Source organism: Nannobrachium achirus (assembly GCF_963921795.1).
Source record: "Nannobrachium achirus genome assembly, chromosome: 1".
NCBI classification, from domain to species: Eukaryota; Metazoa; Chordata; class Actinopteri; order Myctophiformes; family Myctophidae; genus Nannobrachium; species Nannobrachium achirus.
In genome coordinates this window covers 24,380,709-24,403,221 of record NC_137810.1, presented here as the reverse complement: position 1 = coordinate 24,403,221, position 22,513 = coordinate 24,380,709, and the positions used below count along the sequence as shown (strand labels likewise).

At 41.9% G+C, this 22,513-nt stretch overlaps 3 protein-coding genes across 3 annotated transcripts; 2 read left to right on the top strand and 1 right to left on the bottom strand.

The window, feature by feature from the left end:
• Nucleotides 1–1,723: 1,723 nt before the first annotated feature.
• Nucleotides 1,724–4,751, bottom strand: LOC308286664 (serine/threonine-protein kinase NIM1; the record flags this gene model as incomplete). Its single annotated transcript, XM_080727760.1, has 4 exons — nt 1,724–2,473; nt 2,787–3,055; nt 3,947–4,228; nt 4,646–4,751. 4 exons carry the CDS (start codon nt 4,749–4,751, stop codon nt 1,724–1,726), a joined length of 1,407 nt encoding a protein of 468 aa, XP_080583886.1.
• A 2,481-nt stretch (nt 4,752–7,232) lies between these two features.
• On the top strand, nt 7,233–10,309 carry pole4 (polymerase (DNA-directed), epsilon 4, accessory subunit). The gene is made up of 4 exons (XM_080721286.1): nt 7,233–7,576; nt 8,267–8,351; nt 9,277–9,318; nt 10,104–10,309. Exons 1-4 carry the CDS (start codon nt 7,331–7,333, stop codon nt 10,115–10,117), a joined length of 387 nt encoding a protein of 128 aa, XP_080577412.1. The 5' UTR covers nt 7,233–7,330; the 3' UTR covers nt 10,118–10,309.
• A 5,451-nt stretch (nt 10,310–15,760) lies between these two features.
• On the top strand, nt 15,761–21,156 carry ccl44 (chemokine (C-C motif) ligand 44; the record flags this gene model as incomplete). Its single annotated transcript, XM_080724499.1, has 5 exons — nt 15,761–15,824; nt 16,916–17,045; nt 17,906–18,053; nt 18,880–18,955; nt 21,057–21,156. The coding sequence occupies 4 exons, from the start codon at nt 15,761–15,763 to the stop codon at nt 18,916–18,918; spliced, it is 381 nt and encodes a 126-aa protein (XP_080580625.1). The 3' UTR covers nt 18,919–18,955; nt 21,057–21,156.
• Nucleotides 21,157–22,513: the final 1,357 nt, after the last annotated feature.

The window sequence follows — 22,513 nt, the reverse complement described above, 5'->3', positions numbered from 1 at the left end:
ACTGGACTGGAATTATAAAGTACACAACAGTTTTACTTACTGCATTGCCTAAAGAAAATACAGTTTACTCTTATGTACAAAAGACATAACAATAAAGTACAACCTTGAATCTTGAACCTACTTGTTATTCAATTAGGCTATTCAATTAAGGCATTTTTGTAAATGGTGCATTTATATAGCGCTTTTATCCAAGGCGCTTTACATAGATTGTGCATTACATTCACCCATTCTCGCACTCATTCATACACAGGTGGCAGAGGAAACCATGCAAGGCACCAACCTACTCACCGGGAGCAATTAGGGGTTCAGAGTCTTGCTCAAGGACTCTTCGACATTAACTCAGGGGGAGCCCGGATTCGAACTGGGAACCCTTCGTGCTCTAATAACGGTTTCTCTACCCCTGAGCTATGCCGCTCAGGGGTATGCCGCTAAAGCCATCTCCACAAACAGGCCTCACACAGGTAATTCCTTACACCCAGGACACCCGTTGAGCTACTGAACTCATAACGCCCCTCCCCTCCCCTCCCCTCCCAAACAAATACCCCATCCCCAAATGCAATATATATAACTGCTGTTAATACACTGTGCACTGAATGTTTACGGTATTTTATGTTATAGTTAAGTAGTTGTGGGTTTTTCTTAATGCTTGAATGAATTGCTGACTCAAGTATTCAGCTAAGTTCGGTAACTGGAATGACTCGAATGACTAAGGAGTATCAGTAAACAAAATCTAAATCCATTAACAGAAAACTGTATACATGGCTGAAGCCATGAATGCACAATATCCACAGCGGATATGGTCCTTTTAACATGATTGCATTTGGGTTTTCCCAATTTAACCCACTGCATTTCAACCCATCCATCAATCAATCAGAAGGCTTACTCAAATGTACTTTTGCACAATGCCTTACTTTCTAGGAACCATTTTCACATGGCCTTCCATATATTCATTTATATATGATCAAAAAGATTCCTCAGCATATCAGTTATAGATATTATCCACCTGTGGAGCAAGTGTGCGATAGAAGTATGTTCTGACAAAGCAGTACAGGGAGAAGCAGAGAAAGATATTGATCCTTTGCATCAGTTAAGGTCATTTTGCTGAGTTAAAGCAGGTGATGTAATCAGCCCAACAAACCACAGCAGCTAATTACAGAGATCAGCCCAGTCCTCCAAGATGAGACAGACTTAAAGGATAGAGAAGAAACGAACTAACCCTGACCCCAACCTTTTACTCCACTTTCAGAGCCAAAATTATTTCAGTTCGTCTCTGTCTAAACTACACTATGACGTCATTCAGAGGTTCGGGGACGGTAGGTACCGTCATTAATTCGGCTGTTCGGTGCTGCCAAGATTTTGTGACTCCCCGAACCGAAATAAATTCGGCTCTAAAAGTGGAGTACGTATCGGCCCTTTCTCTCATGTCCACCAGTACAGCTCCATATTGCACAACAGCCTGTCCTCAGCACAGGATGGCGCTATGCACCATCCTTTTATAAATAATGAGCTGACTGGGGATTCACTTGCTCACTCCAGCTCCTTGAGTGAATGCAGAATGTATTGACCATTCAAAGTGTGTGTAAAATAGGTGTGTGTGTGTGTGTGTGTGTGTGTGTGTGTGTGTGTGTGTGTGTGTGTGTGTGTGTGTGTGTGTGTGTGTGTGTGTGTGTGTGTGTGTGTGTGTGTGTGTTTATTACAGGAGCTACCGTAAGTAAGCACATTTCTATAGTATAACACAAACAGCAGTGGGGTTGTGGTTGTCCAAAGCGGCAGAACAGCTACTCTGTGTTCCATATTCTTCAGGGTCAAGGGCTGAGAAACCTACCAACTCCCCTGACCTCCTCCTCTGGGCCCGGTGGAGGAATATTCGGTAGGTCCCTGTCAGCGGGCTCCGGCAGTCCCAACAAGTGTTATTTTGTAAATGGGCCGCAGAGACGCCAACATTTGACAGGGAAAGCTTCGCCTCCTGCTCCTCCAAACACAGAGTCTGGGATGTCTGGATTAAGTGGGCTGGGGACTGTGGCAGGGAGGCATAAGGCAGCGGGTAATCGATCCCTTTGAGCCAACTACTACTTATAATCTGGGAAAGAGAAGCACGCTCAGCAGGCATGAGATGCAGCATGCCTTTAATCAGCAGCTGGCACTGCTCAGGCACATAGGGAGGGATACTGTAGGTCCCTTGGAGAATGCAGCGCTTCAGCCTACCCATGCTATCTTCATGGAAAGGCAAGGTAGCTGTCACCGTGAAGAAGAGGAGAATGCCCAAGGCCCAGATGTCTGAGTAACGGCCAATGTAGCCATTGTTCTTAAAGAGTTCTGGGGCAGAGTAGGGTGGCGAGCCGCGGAAGGAATGGAGGACCTCAGTGGGGCTGCTCTCTGTGCTGAAACCGAAGTCTCCCACCTTGACGCAGTGGCAAGTGGTATAGAAGACATTCTCTGCCTTTAGGTCTCGGTGGACGATGTTATTGTCATGCTAGAACAAAAAATTGGAAGATGCTTGATTAAGATTTGATACTGTATACCGGTAACTATGAGCAAATGACTACTAAGTAATAATAGGTATCTGGAGGTAAATACGTTTATAATGAAATGTAATAGTTATTGACAAGAACTGTTGCTAGAGCATCTTGCTCACAGAAATAGAGTGCAAAAGTCACTTTCATTCACAGCAATGACAAAATGTATCAAACTTCCCAAATCAAAGCCTAATTGGTAAAGTGAAGTGTTGTGAAAGTGTTGTGAAAGGGGTCAACTGAAGGTGTTGTCAGCATTTGATCAGAACTCACCATGTACTTAACAGCAGCGATGACCTGGGCAAAGATCTTTTTGGCCTCCATGTCAGTGAGCTTCCCCCCAACCTTGACACGTGAGTATAAGTCCCCACCATTTCCATACTCCATCACCAAGTACAACTTTGTGCTAGTCTCAATGACCTCATAGAGCCGCACCACATTGGGGTGACACAGCTTTTCCATGCAGCTGATCTCTGAGGCGAACAAGGACTGGCACTTCTTGTCCAGGCGCATCTTGTCCATGACCTTGACGGCTACCCTCTCTGACAAAGGAGACAAGAAGAGGATTAAGCTGAGCGTCAGTGAGAGGTTAAACAGGTAAAAATGTTCAGAGGTCAAGATCGGGTTACAGGGACTCACTATGAGAGAGAGAGAGAGAGAGAGAGAGAGAGAGAGAGAGAGAGAGAGAGAGAGAGAGAGAGAGAGAGAGAGAGAAGGCAGTAAACCATCACACATAACATCTGGCATAATCTTGAGAAGGTCTGCAGCAGTATTATTTAAGGCATGTTAAAAATGTGCCTAAAAGAAGAATATCCCCCCGGCATGTGAGCACAAACACGAACGAACACACACACACACACACACGCACGCATGCACTCACGCACACACGCACACACACAGGCACACGCTCATACATCTACGCACAGACACGTACATAAACTCCCTGTCCAGGGTGTTGTTTTCCAAAGAGTATCTCAACAGAAATTAAAGTGAACACCAAGAAACATGACATTAATTCAATGCTGGGGGTGGGGAGGATCTGCGCTGATCAGCAGGGCTTATCTAGGCGACCACCCCATATCCACTGGCATGTGTATTCACCTAGACCTAATATCCCCCTGGAGTCACTTATTGTGTGGCAGAGGAGACTATTGAGGAATGCCAAGTATGAATATTTTAGATAGCTAGATGCAGAATATGGGTAAACTATCCAAAATGAATCAGTTTCAGGATGAATTAATGGATGAATGGATGAAAGAAGGATACATTGCACTATGTGTGAATTAAAAACTTTTTGAGTTGTGTAAATGTATCCATTTATAATCAAATGGTTTCCAAATGTAACCAAATGGACCTGGAAGGGTCCATTATTTGGTTCTATTTGCGCACTCTCAGGGTTAAATTAACACAGATTTTACTGCACAGGACCTCACCTTTAGTCAACGTGTGAACACCCAGTCTGACATGAGAAAAGTTGCCTTGTCCTATCTCCCCTCGTAACTCATAGAAGCTGATCCTCCGGCCCAGTGTTAAGTCGTTGATGACCCTCTGGTTGTGGGCCATGTCATAGACAACCTTCTCAAGCGGTGACTGTTTCATTCTCTCCGAGTACACCAGCTGTGGGACAGTGCAGGCAACAGCCAGGGATGGCAGGGATTTGGTAGACTCGTCCACTGGCAGAGTCTTAGGCTTCGATTTTAGGTTCTCTTCGCATTCTGGCCATAGACGTTTTTTGATGACTTGAAAGAAACAAGTTAAAATGGTTAAAATAATGACATTGTTAAACAAATATTCCAATCTTATGTAAATCCATTAATGAAAATAAATGTTAAATAATACAATATATCAATGATTTTATTTACCTACTTTCCTAAGTATAACGGTTTCTTTGAAGATTGTACAAAATATACAGTAGTAATGTATGTGTGCCCTTTCCAGCCTTTAGAGAAAAAGTAACGCACATCCTCCTGTTCTTGGTGCTGAGCTAAAAACTGACAGTGCAGTAGTACTAGAAAGAAACAAAATAGCTCGCACTCACTTTCTCTGTAGCTCCAATTATTTTATTTAGCAAACAGCAAGAAGATATACGTTTCGACCCCTAAGGTCTTCTTCAGCTGCCCTTTCCAGCCTACCATGGAAAGGCATGGTAGCTGTCACCGTGAAGAAGAGGAAAGGCCCAGATGTCTGAACAATGTAGCCACTGTTCTTAAAGAGTTCAGGGGCAGAGTAGGGTGGCATAACCCTAACCCTAACCCCTAATGATTAGAAGCAGCTAAATTGGAATGCTGGCAAGGCATCAGTGTAAAATAGCGTCTTGTCTGTCTTCATCATAAAATGCCAAATAAATACTACTGTCATGGAAAGAAAGGTCAGTTATGGTCCATTATTTTATTGTTACAAATACATGTGTTGCTTTACTATTCAGTAATGAATCAGTGGATGTAAACAAGGACTCTTGAACTAGGTTAGTGGTGCCGGTGCTGACGGCAGGGTGTCTACTCTGACTACAAGACAGTGGTAATGAGATTAGACTCCATTAGTAATCCTATTGACTTTCACTGCCTATTGACTTAAGAATGCCTTAGTGTGGGCTAGTATGACCCATACTATGAGGGAAAACATGGACAAGTGATTAATTAGTTAAGCAAGGCAACACAACACGACTCAATGTTGAATTTCTGTGTAGTGTCTATTGTAAGTTTGCTATTTTTCTTCCTTCAGAATGGGTTACCGATAGCACCTGTTAGACCTTGGGCAGATGATTTAAGCCACAAATCTTTGTCAGTCAATACCGGTAAGGATTATGGCTCTGCTTTTAGACATTACTGGGTTAGTTCAGGATGCTAATTATAGAACTCTGATGATTTGCTAACTAGGTTACTGACATAACATGATAAAAAGAACCGCCTGATGATGTGTTAAACAAATATAAACTGCATTTGACTATAGACTATATTGTAAGATGCATATATGAGATAGGTCAATAATACATTGGAACCAGGCCTGCAATTTCATCATTTTAGGGGCAAGGCCACTTGGCCTTTGGTGTTGTCCATTTTTTGAGGGCACGAATGCCAAATGCCAGGGCAGGAAGGCCATCAAATAAAACAAGATTTTCATCCATTGAAAGAATTAATTGAATTTATGGGTTAAGGATGATTTATTGGTATTTACAATCTGATCAGCCCTGCACAAATCAAATATACTGGATTGGTTTAAAAATGGGGACTTACACTGGTGTCTACATGACAAGAAGGAGACAGGTGTCTACATACAGTATTGACAAGACAGAGACAGGAGAAAGTATTACAGTCAGCTGGGGCATTAAGGCCAGTGGCCTCAGGGCATGCCATTTTTTGGAGTGGCACAAGGCCAAACTGAGGGGTGGCCATGGCCTTCATGGCCTCCCTGAAATTCCTGCCCTGATTGGAACTAAAGAAACAAACGAGGAGGTACGCTACATGAAAATACAAACTTATCATCATCAATAAATAAAAACAAGTTGGTGCACCAACACATATAATTGTGATTATGCATACACACTTACACAGTTGATTAAAGATCAATACATTATAAGGAGAGTGCAACAGGTGAGCCAGTAAGATACAGTAACAGTAGAGCAGCAATGTGTATGACTGAGTAGGAACTATTAAATTGGCAGTGACTAAATTGGAGAGAAAAACGTGTAAAAAGCAACAGAAACAATAACAACAAAAGGAGAGCAGTTGGAATGTTAAACACACACACGCACGCACGCACGGTACGCACACACACACACACACACACACACACACACACACACACACACACACACACACACACACACACACACACACACATTTCTAATATGCAATAAGTTTCTGCCCTGTGTCAAAAGTGTGTAGCTTACATGAGAGCAGGGGATTCTTCATGTCTCTCCCTCTGGCAGCTATAGATGACTGGAGACACTGAAATGAGCTTCTGGAGTCTAAACAGCTCACCTCCTCCTGGTAATCCTATTAACACAATGTATTAATAAGCATCTTATGAGAGTGAAACCCATCCTGGTTCCATTCAAGGCTGATATACAGGTAAGCATCAACATAGACAAAAACTAAAACAGAAATGCTATAATACCAGAATTAATATAAAATTGCACTAATTTGGAGGATTCAAAATAAAATATATAGGCCGCTAGTTGTTTTAAAACTATGGCCAGGGTAGCCCCCGGCCCAGGGTCTTTTATGGGTTCCAGCCAGGGGGGTTTGGCTAAATTAGTGTAACCAATATTCTATTACCATAATGTAAAAGTGCAGAAATGTAGACATTCAATATCATGCTTAATATAAAACATAAGAAATTATACTTGAAAACCCCTGGCATATAAAATATCTACTGGTGTAACTGAACTGAGGTATTAAAAGTATGGGTTTCCGAGGATACTGGGGTATATTGATGATATGTATTCATTATCATACAGGTGGTGCTGTGTGAGTCTAATTCTAATTTCTTAACACTTTTAGCAACATTGAGATGTCTTGAACATGCACTAGTGACAGCAACACTGCCAAATGAACCTTGATTGGCTTTAGACCAGAGCCAATCGCGAGCTCTTACTTTCTTATTTGACCAACCGCCGACGAGGTCTAGTTGGCGGGAGAGGAAGAGGCGGGACAATGTGGTCCTCCATTGACGAATCAGAGTAGTACATTCCTTCCATTGCGCGAAAACAACAACACGCTGGCCGAGCCGAGCAGCAAACGTGATGATATGTAGACAAAAACAACAACCTTCTTGATCCTAAAGTTCTAAACACATCTCGTTTGTAGAACCAGAGAATGGCAGCTACAGTGGCGACCCCCGTCACCCCCACAGAGGCCGAGCCGGAGCGGTGCGTGAGTGAGGAGGAGAGCCGAGGAGCAGGAGGGCATGAGGCGGAGGAGGAGAGCGGCCAGCAGACCGGGCCCAGTCCGCCCAGCCGCCTCTCCAAGCTGCCGCTGGCCCGCATCAAGGCGCTGATGAAGGCCGACCCGGACGTGTCGCTGGCCAGCCAGGAGTCTGTGTTCATCATCGCTAAAGCCACGGTACGTTTGTTGCACACGTTGCAGGACACAGAGACGCATGTTCACATGTGCTGACAGACACATTAGCGTAGCTGTGTGCGTGCTTGCTTGCTTGCTTCAAGTTGCTTGCTTGCGTGCGTGCGTGCGTGCTTGTGTGTGTGTGTGTGTGTGTGTGTGTGTGTGTGTGTGTGTGTGTGTCTCGTGCGTGTGTGTTGTCCTTGGCCAAATTAACTGGATGATTGATTGATTGAAGAATGTATTAGAAGGTTGCATAAGAAAAAGTACAGTTTAATGACAGTACAGTTCACTGGTACACGGTCAACTAGATTAGAAGGATATTTCTATTTTTTTTTTCTATTTACACAGGATCCCTTTATGTATCTCATATAACATTGAAAGACAGTCAGATAGAATACAGTTACAGTACTATATGCATAGGATATCATCAATAACAAAAAATAAAGAAGCAGTTAGATAAGCGACCCCAATATATATTGTAAAATCAATGTTAATTTAACAGGTCCATTTGGTTCCATTTACCCCCCACCCCCCCTGGAACTCCCTCAAGGACCCCTGGGGGTCCCCGGACACCACTTTTAGAACCAATGCCATAAACTGCTAGAGCAATTAATATTGCATAAATTGAACACTTTTACTGTGTAAAAAGTCCACTCGGATACATTACATTTAGCATTGTTGTGCTCCCAACAGGAGTTATTTGTTGAGATGATTGCCAAGGATGCTCTGGTATATGCCCAGCAAGGAAAGAGGAAAACGTTGCAGAGAAAGGATTTGGGTAAGTTTTGTAAAACAGCTAATATTCTCTCCTGATTACTACTGGGCTGGGAATGGGCATTGGGGTCAGGTTTGGTTTTGCCATGGCCTTACAGAAATCTAAATTATTGTACACCAACATTGATATAATGTTAAACTTGAGTGCATCTCTCGTTCTCTCCACTCCGACATGTCTCCTTTCCGACATGTCTCCATTCCGACACTAACCCTATCTCAGTATCTCTAACCCTAACCCTAAACCTTAGGCCCATGGGAGTGTCGCCACTCCGACAATAAGAAGTCAATTTCGGAGTGGCGACATGTCGGAATGGAGAGAGCCTCCCGTTAAACTTATGGGACAGTGAGACCATATTGTTGTATTAAAAGTCCTAACATTTTGACACTCAACCTACTGTACTGCAGGGGTTGACACTAAGGTCTCAGAGGCACTTGCCCGTCGGGCAAGTACCGTTCATGTTCTACTTGCCCAAAGGTCATGCCCACTTGCCCGAAAAGTAAATCGTCCATTATAAAATGATAGGTAGGATTTGAATTACTGCTCAATTTAACACTCTTTCTTTACTTTCTGGGGCTGTGTGATAAAACAAATGTCATACCTCAATACCTCCATATCCAAATACCTCCATCGCTGTGATTGAATATGTCTATGATTTCACACTTGTTACATTCCACAGACCAGAAAACAGAGCACGCTAGCCACGTTCAGGTGTTTAGACAGATATCTGGTGTTGTGTTTAGGCGGTTGCGTCCCCTCTCAAATGAGCACTTGCCCTGTCGGGCAACCAGAAAGCAAACTTCACCTGCCCGAAAGTTTTATTTACCTGCTGGGGGCAGGTGGGCAAGCCTTAGTGTCAATGCCTGGTACTGTCATCAATTTTAACTTAATTCTTAAGATTTGTAATGTTTTCCTCTCTTCTGCTTGACAGACAATGCAATAGAGGCCATAGATGAGTTTGCTTTTCTAGAAGGTAAGCAATATATCAAGCATTATCTGCCTACTATTGCTCTAAGATAATTCCATCTTGTATTGTTTCCTGCAGATATTATATTAAGTACAAATGTTCAGTGACAGTCATTTGATACCATGGTGCAGCATTAGCTGCAACTTGCAACTCTAGATTTATTTTTTAATAATTGTTGAATCTAGAGTTGCAATATCAACCATTGACAGCCCATACATGCAAACAAAGTCCTATCTGATTGTATTAAAAATAAATGTTAAACTCACCAACATTGGAGCTATATGGAAAACTTGAATTATCCTCTTTCTATCTGCAAAGTGTTTGTTTCATAAACATCCACCGCAGCGCAGACATGTGACATGTATGAACTATTTAATGATATGCACGCTCCACTCTGCTCCACTTTCTTTTTATGTATTCATCCAAGAAGAATGGCTTCTATTTTGTTGTGCTAACTTTCCAGTTTGAGAAAGGCTGTAGTTTCTGTTAGCTTGGAATACCCATCTGAACTGTCCATCCTCATGTTCATAATGCAAATTGGTACTATCACGCTCACACACACGCACGCACGCACGCGCGCACACACTGTAACACTATGCTATATATTATACACAGGGCCAGGGGTATGTGCCTTTAAGTATGCCTTTAAGAGTTAAAAGAAATGAAGAGGACTTTGGTTATAACACACACAACAATAATTAGGAAGGCATAACAGCAGAGTTATTATGGCATGCAAACAAATCCATGTCAGTTAGCAATAAATGAATAACATTCTCATCCTCTCTGTCTAGGTACACTGGACTAAATGCCACGTAAGGACAGGACTGAGCATCTGTTACATCAGAGATGTTTTACCGTGCATTTACTGCGGAGAACTGGAACCTTATTTTGTCAGATTAATCATTTGGACATTTGTAAATGCTTTTTAGAATACTGTATGTATATACAAAATGTGCCATGAAGATTTTTGTTTCTTTCATGCTAAACTGCTGATACATCAGTGGTATCAGTAGTGGTCAGTCTTTTACTATGCATGGAGTTTGCTCTTTTGTAAATATTTGTTAAATAGTACGATAAAATAAATCCATTTGAAATTAATAATTTGAGACATTGTTTCATTAATTTCAGAAAGGTCCACCTGATACTGATATTACAATTTATTAATCAAGAGGGACATTTTACCAGAATCATTATAGAAATTGAATTTCAGTTGGGTCTTGTCTCAACCCAATTTTCTGAATGTTTGCTGCCCTCACAGGATAAGACATAAATGGGACTCAAAAGAATTACATTTCAATATGCTAGATGACTTATCTGTATGTGCTGTAGTTCAATTGGGACACAGACAATTCCAAGCTTTGACAGTCATGTAGTGTCATGTGTTTATTGTAGATTTTTGTTTATTTCAGTGCTTTACGTCAGACTTAAAATAATTTGGCTGAGCCTGCTATTTTATTTTTATGAATAGCAGATTGATCCGTTAAGGAAATCACTTGGAACAATGGGCCGCTTTGGATGGATGAGGTCAATTTGGGCTCCTGCTGCAAAACCAATTGAAGCACACTGCTGTCAGCAGGTTTGGTTAAATTAGAAATATATCTTCCAATCAGATCATTGTGTTTTTATTTTTGACCTTTCTACAGACAATCAGTGATGGTTTGGCATGCCATTTTCAAGAAAACATAGCAAGAGATTTGTAATAGATCAGAGTAGCTCAGGCTTGGCAGACATGCCAGTGAGATTATCTGTGCTGGTGGTCCGCTCTGCTATGGAAAATTAAAATGATCTGGAGCAAATCAAGGGTGGGTTTAAAAGGCACTGCAGTACTTTGTCAATATTCTCTTTTCTTCTGGGGGTGCATTCCTTCAGTCACCATGCACACCTTTGCTGAATAGATAGTCAGCCATGTGGTTAATAGTGCTGTTGAAGTTAACCATTTTAGACAATGCATGGGATTATCCCAGAGGCTATGTCAATTATTCGCTGTAGATTGACAGTACATATTTATATTATCTTCTAGTATATTCCCACTGTGTAGACAAAACTACATATAACGGCCTCACATACTGTATCCACTATATCCATTCATGTACCGATTAGGGGTGTAACGATACATTTTAATAGCAATTCGATACGTATCACAATACATGGTTGACAATGCGATACATGGACGATATTGGTTCATTCATGGCGATACGATACGATTCAATGATTTAATTGATATAGTAACTATTTAGCAAAGAAATTAAATCTGAAAGGTGTGGATAGTGCAGTTTTTTAATTATTATGGATATAAATAAGTACACAGTGATTATCTGCCAAATACATGGACATTATATATTGACAAACCTGCACCTTGACATGAACAGAGAGATATTACACACATTTATCGATAGACCAAGAGTAGCTATATGGAATGGAAAGTAATTAAACCCCTCCTTTTCATTTTTTCTTCTTAAAAATGCTAAATGCAATGCACAAGAAGGTAGTATCGATACAATCGATTCTTTACACTGCCGATTCGATACGATACAAAATAAAACGATACGATTCGATTTTAGCTGTTTTCATTTCGATGCCTGTTATAGCGCCACCATGAGGCTGATTTGAACATTGTCAAGTGGCATTTCTTCCTCTACCTAGTGGGAATGTGTGTGCACAGTTTCACTGCATTCGGACGCTGCGTTCATGATTTGCAACATTTTGTTAACAACAAGCCACCCCTGCAAACTTTAGATTCTAGGATGGAATATGAAAAATCGAGCAGATCTATCTATATTGATCTCATTATTATAGAGAGATCATGAGTACCGGTTTGCGTGCAATTTTGATAAGTTTTACACAGATCATTGTAAAAATGAATCAACCTGTTAATGGTATAGCACCACCGTGAGGCTAATTAGAACAATTTCAGGTGGTATTTCTTCCTTGCCTAGTGGGAATGTGTGTAAAACTTGACAGAAATCACACACTGTGTTCATGATTTAAGGCATTTTGTTCAAAACGGAGCACTCCTGCAAACTTTGGAAGTCAATCTTAGCCAATCAGGATGTAATATGAAAAATCTGAAAGACCTGTTTCTTTTAATGACCATATATTGATGATTCCTGGTGGCGCTTTAACAGGCCCATGTGAACATTTGGGGCAGAGTTTCTGCTCTGGCACCCAGGGAGAGTGTGTGGACAGTTTCGCTGCCATCGTGCCAATGGTTTAGTTCACACACGGACGGACGGACGGACGGACGGACGGACAGACAGACAGACAGACAGGGTGCAAAACATAGTCTCGGTTCGGCCTGGTGGAGACAAATATGTCATAGTGCACAATCTAAGGCAAACAACCTGCAGAGAGCACCAGAGGCCAGACCACTGTTGAACAGTGCTGTCTTTCACATTTTGCTCCAACCCAGGTACTTCAAGCTTTCCCAGTGTGACTTTTCTGTATCATTGAGAAAATCAATTGATGTTTTGAGTTCACATCAGAGATGTATGAGAATCTCCCTAGACAGAAATATGTGTTGTACTTTCTGGCAGCATTTGTTAAACATATCCATTCCTGACAAGTGTTCAGTTTCACACTCGCAGCACAGTCGAGACCTCTTTAGTTTTTGTGACTGGGTTTTTCAAAATAAATGCTTTAGTGTGTTTAAGCAAACACTTTCCCGGGTTTAGTGTTTCGGTGGGTAATGAAACAGGCCTGTGAGAAGCACAGATGTTAGGTTTCAGAGGAGAGGAGGTCCAGTCAACTCCCTCCTGAAGAATGCTTGACTGGCAGAGGGGAACATGGAGTCCTGCTCTTTTCTAATAAACTGTAATCACAACATGTTGCGGACATGGACATAATTTTAGTTCCACAGTCAATAAAGGCATTCCATTAAGGAACTCACATGTGAAGTAAGTTAAAGTTCAGATCCCTCCTGTCCTCAGGAGAACATGAAGAAATGAATCAGGGATTAGATTTGCTGGATTGATTGTCGTCATTTGGACCAGTGGAAAAAATGTATACTGTAAACTGTTTTCTGAATTGCATTCCATACAGCTTACCAAGTGTCTTATATGATCTTACATAGTGTCTTAACTTTTTGAAGCAAGAATTTAACCCCTGCACAAGATCGCCTGAAAATCTTTCAGCTAAGCTCCTATAGTCTCCCTTAGCCTTGTCCTATAACCTCTCCAGGAGGCCATGATATCCCACCGTACACCTCTGGCTTTCCACACTTTCAGAGAGGGTGAAGATAAAGGCATTACTCTGAATATTGAGACCTGGCACTCCCTGCACCCTATTTTTATTTTTGTCCAACTTCTAGGATGTTTGTGTGTCTGTATACTTCAACAAGAGATTTGTTAATCGTTGCAAAGATATGCAGGAAATGTGTTTGGCCTTACAAGCAGACCTGAAGTCATGTGAAAGGTATGTTTTTGCAGCTGAGAGATTCCAACCTGATTTCTTGAGGGTCAAATTCTTGAACACCTAACCCCCTGCCACCCCCATCTCTCTCTCTCTCTCTCTCTCTCTCTCTCTCTCTCTCTCTCTCTCTCTCTCTCTCTCTCTCTCTCTCTCTCACACACACACACACACATGCTCACACGCGCACTGTCGCGCACACACACACACACACACACACACACACACACACACACACACAGTCTTCCCTCGCCCCTTCAGAACAGCATATTTTCACTGCCAAGGCTCACGCAGTATGTACACAGATATGGGAATATGCTGTGGCCATGTCGACTGAATATCTTCTCAGCCCTCCCACCAAGGCTAATTTTCTCAAAGATAAACTATTGTACCATAGGAACTTAAAGCCAGGCACAGAGTTATATTACTTGACCTCTGCGAAATGTACACTACATGCCAATTCAGCACATTTGTGATGACCCTTAATTACACTTTTCCAGTGAAGCAACGCATTGAGAGGTTCTATGAGGTGAGGTGAGTCATATTTCAACCAACTCAATGCCAATATGCTTAGAATTCATCTACTCTTATGGGTATTTCCTGAGGCATGTCCAAAGTATTTAGCCTAATGAAGTATGATGTGTTATACTTTATTTCATTTTGCTTTAGAATTTATGTAACCAGTCAAACATTTTATAGTGTTTTTCCCCACATCATTTCTGCTGGCTGGATTTAACAGAATACCAGCAGGTGAAGGGAGGCTGTTTTGGGAGTGGGAGTGGTGAAAAGTGGAGATTTTTCATACAATGTAAATGATCAACGCTCCAAGGAACATGCAAAGCACTGTCTGGAAAATGGGGTCAAAAGTCTATTCAATTGTTTCCTTTCCACAAGATGTTCCCACATGATTAAAGCAATAAGGCAAGATATTGACTTTCAGAGTGCTCCCATATTGCTTCCCTTTACTGATAAGGGGATAGTAGCCAAACACTATACTTTGATATGACAGCATGTGTTACCTTATCAGGCTTATTACCAGATATTGGCATGTGTTTGACATTTCTCAACAAAAGCAAAAGGTTATTTCAAAGGAAGAGAATTCTGAAAGAGATAAACTTCAATTCATCCTGAATCTCTGGGTAATCAGGTCCTGCTGCTGTCTCGGTCAAAGCCTCTATTTAATGGGTTGTTGATGCTTAACTTTCAGGAACTGCCTCACAGCGTATTCCTGTGGTGTTCAGTTATGGAAGCAAGCACGCATCTTTATCTACGATTTATGGTCAGCGCAACTCTGTATGCAAATTAAGAACATATTTCGTGATCACCACTTTAAACACCAAATAACAAACGCCAAATGGGCCTTGTTCCAGTCATTCAAAAACGACATCTTAAGGTTAAGGACTTACATTAAATCACAGAATATTCATGTTGGGAATGCATCTTTAGGGATGGGGGTTGATGAATGTCATACAGTACAGGTTATACATTATTATTATATTGCGTGTCCAAGCTGAAACATATATTTTTTGTTGATTTCATCTGTTCAAATGATTTAAATCATAATGATGCAGTAGGCAAATCAGAGAAGTTAGACGAAAGGCTGACTTTCAAGCATTGTGTTAGAAATCGATTAAATGTATTCAGAGTTCAGAGGCAGAGAGGAACCAGAGAGTGCCATCAAGGGAACAAGGTGGGATGAGAGGTGGAGGGAGAAATGACAGTACTGTTGAGTGTGAAGGAAGAGGAGAGAACGAGTGAGACGCACCAGGGAGGGAGGGAGGGCCAGAGCAGCAACTGAAGTGGATAGATGGGGGTGTGGGGGCGGGGGTTAGGGAGGGAGTAAGGCTGATAGATAGATAGAAAAAGAGAGCTAGAGTGGAAATGAGTGACTGGGTGAGTGAGTGAGTGAGTGAGTGAGTGTGGTGGGGAGGGAGGCATAGAAAGAGGGAGGGAGTAATATAATAGAGGCAGCCATAGAGGGAGAGGTGACAGAGAAGATTGTCCTCCTCTCCTCTCCTCTCATCTCCTCTCTGCCAGGCTAACCATGTTTGTGCTGCAGACGCTGACTGTTATTTCTTTGACTGTTATTCTTCTGTCATCTGTGGAAGGTAGGACACAACCGCACCTCAAGTGTCTCAAGTGTGTGTGTGTGTGTGTGTGTGTGTGTGTGTGTGTGTGTGTGTGTGTGTGTGTGGGTTGCATGCACCCGGCAGGTGGGCAGCATAGCAGGGGGGGAGTGATGGCGAGGAAAACAAAAGCGAGAGGAGGGGAACAGGGATGTACTGTGTATGCTACGCAGCAGCAGGGCAAAAGGCATGGATGTAAAGGCGAGGGGAGCCACCATAGGAGCTGTCACATATCAACAACACTGTGCATGCAAGCAAGCCACCGACCTGAGGGTCGGGCTGCGTTTGACGAGTCCACAGCCATTGCCTGTCTGCCTGAACACAGTGCTGTTGACAGAGAGCTGAAGGGGCAGTGGTTCCCAGCCATCTGTGGTGTAACAGAGCAGTGCTGCCCTACTGCTCATGCTGCTTCCACTTTGTTTTGTTTACACGATTGCCTCGGATGAAAAGCTCTGATGGCTGGCTGGCTGGCAGGCAGGCAGGCAGGCAGGCACATGCACGCACGCACACACACATGTGTTGGTGCGTGCGTGTGTGTGTATGTGTGTGTGTCAAGGGGGTGTGTACAGTAGTCTACAGATAACACTTTGCTGTCAGCAAAAGCTGCCAAAACATTCCGTTTCAACCTGTAATAACAAAACAGAGCACTGGCCTCAGTATAAAGCATGGGAGATAACACTTTGGTCTCAGTGTTTCTGTGTTTTCTGTCTAAGCCACACTAACAGCATAACATGTGATGCTGCATTTATGTCATCTTCTTTTCTATTCTGTTTTAGCGTGTGGCCGTACGTACAGTATACAATTACTTTGCAATGAAATTGTGTGTTTGTTAACAACCTGCGTTCTTGGTCAGGTCTCGTAAAAAGTTTCACCCAAGTGCTTAGGGTCTTCTGCCTGAATAAAAGTAAAATAAAATACAGTTTGAAATGGACAAGGACAAGGAATTAAAAACACTGAGTTTCATTCTTCCCCCTACCAGGCTCTTCTAATTTTGCACATGTGTTTTTCTGTCTCTCACACACAACAATTCTTGTTTTTTTCTTCTTCCCCTTCCCTTCCCTCTCCACATTTAGGGAAAGGGGTGCAGATGCAGAGGGACGTCCAGTGCTGCATGCTGTACTCTCAGGGCAAGGTGCGCACCAAAGACGTGCTGAGGTTCGAGGTGCAGACGAAGGGGCCCGACTGCAGCATACAAGCCATCATGCAAGTATTTCAACTATCTCATCCCGGAGCGAAAGAACACCAGCCATCTGCAGACATGGAAAATATGCCTCTCGTTAGCACAGGGCAGAGCCGGGGCGGAGAGGCATTGTCGTCTTTCCAGGTCATGTTGTTATGGCAGGGATCTGAGCTGTAATTGCCAGGGAGGCGAGGAAGGAAATATGTGGGAATAACACGCCATCAGAAAATACCTTCTGAGCCTGCTGAACCCTGCTGCAGTCACAGTCACTCAGTTAGTTGTCAGTTAGTTGTCAGTCAGTCAGTCAGTCAGTCAGTCAGTCAGTCAGTCAGTCAGTCAGTCAGTCATCCTGTCAGTCAGTCATCCTGTCTGTCAGTCAGTCGGTTAGCCAGTTAATCATCACAGTCAGCCAGCATGTCAGTTATTACAGTCAGTCAGGGTAGCAGGGATAACGTAGCTCACTAAACCATGCTGTAAAAAACAATCCTAATACTTTAGAAGCAGATCTAATTTGAACAGGCTCAAGGAGCTTGTCGTCTCATGCGGCTTAGTCATTCCGTATAAGGAATGGTTGTGTATAATTACATATTCCTTTGGTATCCCATGCTGGCAGTGCCCATACATTTTTAGCTGAAGGTCCACTGATCTCACCTCTGCATGAATGTTTTCCCCTGCACCACTCACCACCACCACCACCACCACCTCTTGTGCTTTTGTACTGTAGCACCAAATTGTTCCAAACATAGATTTAACTTCACCTTTGTGGGGTCTGCATTCGGTAAAACTGCGCAGTAAAACCCTCAGCGTTTATCTACCCATTTGGCACGCGCCGAGTTGAATTAACACTGAGGATATGTGTGTGTTGTGTGTTGTTGGTGGATAGCCTGTACACTAAGAAGGCAGTGAAGTGCGCAGATCCCCGGGACAGGAAGGTGAAGAGGTTACTGAGGAAGCTCCTGCAGAGACAGAGAACCAAATCCCACAGGACCATGTGGCTTCTTCCTCATGACAACCTCCCTGTCATGTCAGAGGTACACTATACTATGGAAACTATCGAGGGCCAACCTGACATTATTTTCATAGCCATTATTCTATCGATTACTTTTTGAGCGGTGGTCACACCGTCTCCATAGCGTGGCCGTGTGTGTATCCGTCTATGTGGGTGGGTGGGTGGGTGGGTCCGTATGTAGCCGTATGTAGCCTAAGTACCTCTGATGACCAGAGAGGTGCTGTTGAGTCTAGTCTGCCCTGAGCATCAACTGCAATGACATGGAGTGACATGGATGGATGGATGGCTCTCTCTCTCACACACAAGCAAGCACCCCCCCCCCCCCCCCCCCCCCATATATATTTTTTTATAATTTTTTTTTAAATATTTTTAAAATATTTTTTATTATAATTATTATTATTATTATATATTAGTTTTGCTGTTGCGCAGCCTCCACGACCACCGCTCAGTTCACACGGGTGTGATTTTTGATTACCGGTAATCAGATAATGGAGAAGTGCTTTTTTAATAATTGGTTTTATATATCAACAAATTGACACCTTTTTTTTTTACCAAGATTGGCGTGCAAAAATAACATTGTATGCCCATATATGGGCATACACCCTTTTGTGCCCATATATGGAGCTGACCGTTTTTTTTGCTGCTGTCATGAGGACACATTGAGGTTAGACAACACACTCCATATGTAGGCGTATGGTTATGGCTGAAAAGATGCAATTTATTCTCCCCAAAAAGATTTTATTCAAATCTATTATTTGTTCTAATTTATTGAATTAAATAGTGTGATTACTGTTTCACGCCCTCTTACACATGACATGAGATATTATGGACTTTTGTATCTTTATCAGGACAAGAAAGATAACTGGGCAGCCCTCCACGTGGAATGAGAAAAGACTATAAAAGGAGCAATATTCATAGTCATAGGTAAGATACAATTGTGAAATGAGTAGTTTATAAAGGTGTGTAACTGTTAAATGGTACTATACCGGTATTCCAATAGTTTATCCTGAATACTTCAAAATGGAGGATAAACATGTCAAATTGGAAGTGATGCAACAAAACTCATTTAAAACTAGAAGCAGTGCTCTTCCGAGCACAGGTCTCCGCCAGGTCAGGTAGTTTATTGTGGCCTCCTGGTGGCGCTATAATAGGCAAATGTGAAAAGGGTGCCATGTCATCTGCTGCCTGTCATGATTTGAGACATTTCGTTCCAAAAATGTGTTTAGCAAAAACTGAGCTGCTGGTGGTGCTATAACAGGCCAATGTGAAGAGGGTGGCATCTGTTCCTTGACCTATTGGGAATGTGCGTGCAAAATTGCATGGAAATCGCAAGCTGCGTTTATGATTTGAGGCATTTTGTTCAAAACGGACCAATCCTGCAAACTTTGGAAGCCAATGTAAGAAATATCGGACAGATCAGTCTTGATCACATACATTACTAGAGATACTGTGTACTGATTTGCGTGATTTTTTGAACAAATCTGAAGGAGTAATATCAAAAAATGTGTTGTCAGTCAACTGTGATGTCAGTCGTCAACAGTGGTTCCTTGAAGGGATTCTAGGGGGTCCCCAGCAAAATAACTTAATATAGCATCAAAATCAGTTTAATCACTTGTATATCCAAAAGTTTCCAATGTCCCGTGAGGCCTTGCGTGAATTATGGACATTACTTCCTGATGTCAGTCATTCAATTCATTTGAGTGATCCGTGTCAATAAGGTGGGAACACAACCCAAATCAAAAAAGGGTCACATCACATTAGTCTGCTAGGGCCAACTCAGCCTACAGGATCTCCCTCCACACATCTGATTCAAATGTCAATGCTCGGCTCTTGACACTTGCTCTTAGCTGTAGCCTATAGCGTTAGTCCAGAGTTACTGGACCAGCTAGCAGTAGCCTAACTCCTGTCCTGTGCGCCATTCTTACTGGCTGCTGTTATACAAGGTGCCAATAAGAATGACACACAGGACAGGAGTTAGTTCTACCAATGCCTTCTAAATCAGTAGTTCTCAACTTTAAAGATTGTATATACTGTATATATGTTATAGCAGATGTAAGCATAGCCATTTTTGAATAGCCAACGTATAAAATCTATGACGACACAGATGCTTTTCCAGATCAGATAACTGATCCACAAGCTCACCGTGAGCTAGCAGATCTGCACTTTAAAAGCATGTTAAAACAAATGTGTTTTTGAGACATTTTAACAAATATTGTATGGAGGTCCTTGGCACAAAATATTTACCTAAATTAAACCTAATTATTTCAAAAAGTATAAAACAGTACTTCTGTGGCCTGCTGGCGTGCAGCGTGCACAAGAGAAGAGATAAGACAGAAATGCAGATGACATATTGTAGACAAACAGATGCACATGCACATGCGCGTGCACACACACACACACACACACACACACACACACACACACACACACACACACACACATAGTGGTCAGGGGTCTCCCCGTATCACGTATCGCGTATACTGTGTAGCCTATGGAGCCGTAGGCAACCTCCAGCTCATTATGAACAGAAAATACACTTTCAGGTGGGTCACCAATTTCATCCAACCAGGAGAGAACCCATTTATCAGCTTCAATTACCAGTGTTCCAATTCAAACATTTTATGCTAATTGTTTTTGTTTCATCACTTCCAGTTTCACTTATTTATCCTGATATCCTGTGTGAGTTCTCTCGTATCCCGACTTCAAAATGTTTTCTGTTTACTAAATAGCTTTAGACTGTTACTGAACAGACACGTTAATTGCTATCATAATATAGAGCTATATTTAACACTTATTTTAACAAACAAACATCACAAGTTACAGCAATTTTAACTAAGCGACAATAACAATCGTTATGTGTGTGTGTGTGTGTGTGTGTGTGTGTGTGTGTGTGTGTGTGTGTGTGTGTGTGTGTGTGTGTGTGTGTGTGTGTGTGTGTGTGTGTGTGTGTGTGTGTGTGTGTGTGTGTGTGTGTTTTCATTTATGCATTTGTAACCCAGTAATAACCCTGCCTTCTCATTCCCAGGCCAAGTATATTTCAGCAGCCTGTCATCCTTATTTGGTGGAGCGAGCTGAACCTCCAGTCACCTTGTGTCTCTTTGTACCCTGGGACAAGACCTGGGCAGCAGCACATACTGATTCAATTTCATTATATTTAATGCTTAAACACTTATTTAAACACTAAACCCTCTAGTCTTAGTAAAACGGACTTGAGCTGCAACTGTACTTAGAGCGCATTTTCCCTATACACCAAATGTATTTTACAAAAATAGCCGACACGTTGTGAGCTTGTATATTGGCTATTATTGGTAAATGTTGAGAGTTGTAAAATCAAGTCCTAATGTGTTTTTCTTGGCCAATTTGAAGTTTATTTTGCCCAGGTCTCCCTATAAGTGTCTTCTGCTACTGCTACTGCTATTACTACTACTACTACTACTACTACTACTTCTACTACTGCTACTAATGCTACTACTGCTACTGGTGGTTTAACTATGAACTCTACTATTATTGGGTCAAGCCCACAGCAGGTCATCAAGGGCATCAAAATGGTCCAAGTAGCCTATTATGTTGTGTCAATGGCGATTGTGATTCACAAAAAATTAGCAGTTTTCAGTGGTATGAATACTGTATATCTGTGAGATATATACTTATTTGTGACTTGTATACTTCAATAATATGTACTGTACAGTAAGGACGCCTTGAACAGTACAGCACAGCACCGGATTTTGTCAAGGACTGTTAAGGGCAACAATAGAAGTTGCATTTATTTTTACACAACCCATGTCTAAGGGTTTGGGTTAGAAAGAAAGGTCAAACGTTTCCTTAGTTACCATGTATTCATTTACAGTAAAAATTCCATAGCTTTCATCATGATTCACTTGGTCACCTACTAATAATGTGTGTTACTAACATTTTGTATTCTCAGTGTAGGCTATATGGGGTGTTTGTATGCTTGTATGCATACAAATTGTGTACTGGAAAAAAGAAAATCTGCCTTTTTGAAAGAGACCATTGGAGGTTTTGATATGTATCAACATAAAAATCACCTTTTATTCTGACTGTCACAAAACTATGCCAAAGTATTTATCAAACATTTCTGATGACATTCACAACAACTTATGGCTGTTACCAAGTTAGAGGGCTTGATATTGTCGAAACATAAATGTAATGTAGAAGAATGCACTGTATGTTCAAGGAGTATTGCAAGTAAATTCTTTTATAAATTCTAAAATTATGACTTCAACTGACTGTTGATTTCCTCACAGCTGTGTGTTTTAAGCAATAAAACGTTGTGTGTATGTGTGTGTGCTTGTGTGTATAAAGTATACATAGTTGTATTTTTTGCACTGCAACGCTTGTTCCAGTAACTCGCACGCACGCGCACAGCCGCACACACACAATTATGTGGCTTGAACAAAACTTCATTCCTGAGACATTTATTTGTTGAATTTAAACAAATTGTCCATTACAACACTGAGTTAA

Coding starts and splice junctions, on each gene's coding strand:
- pole4 (XM_080721286.1), top strand. CDS start 7,331: ATGGCAGCTACAGTGGCGACCCCCGTCACCCCCACAGAGGCCGAGCCG. Junction 7,577..8,266: donor TCATCATCGCTAAAGCCACG/GTACGTTTGTTG, acceptor TGCTCCCAACAG/GAGTTATTTGTTGAGATGAT. Junction 8,352..9,276: donor GTTGCAGAGAAAGGATTTGG/GTAAGTTTTGTA, acceptor TCTGCTTGACAG/ACAATGCAATAGAGGCCATA.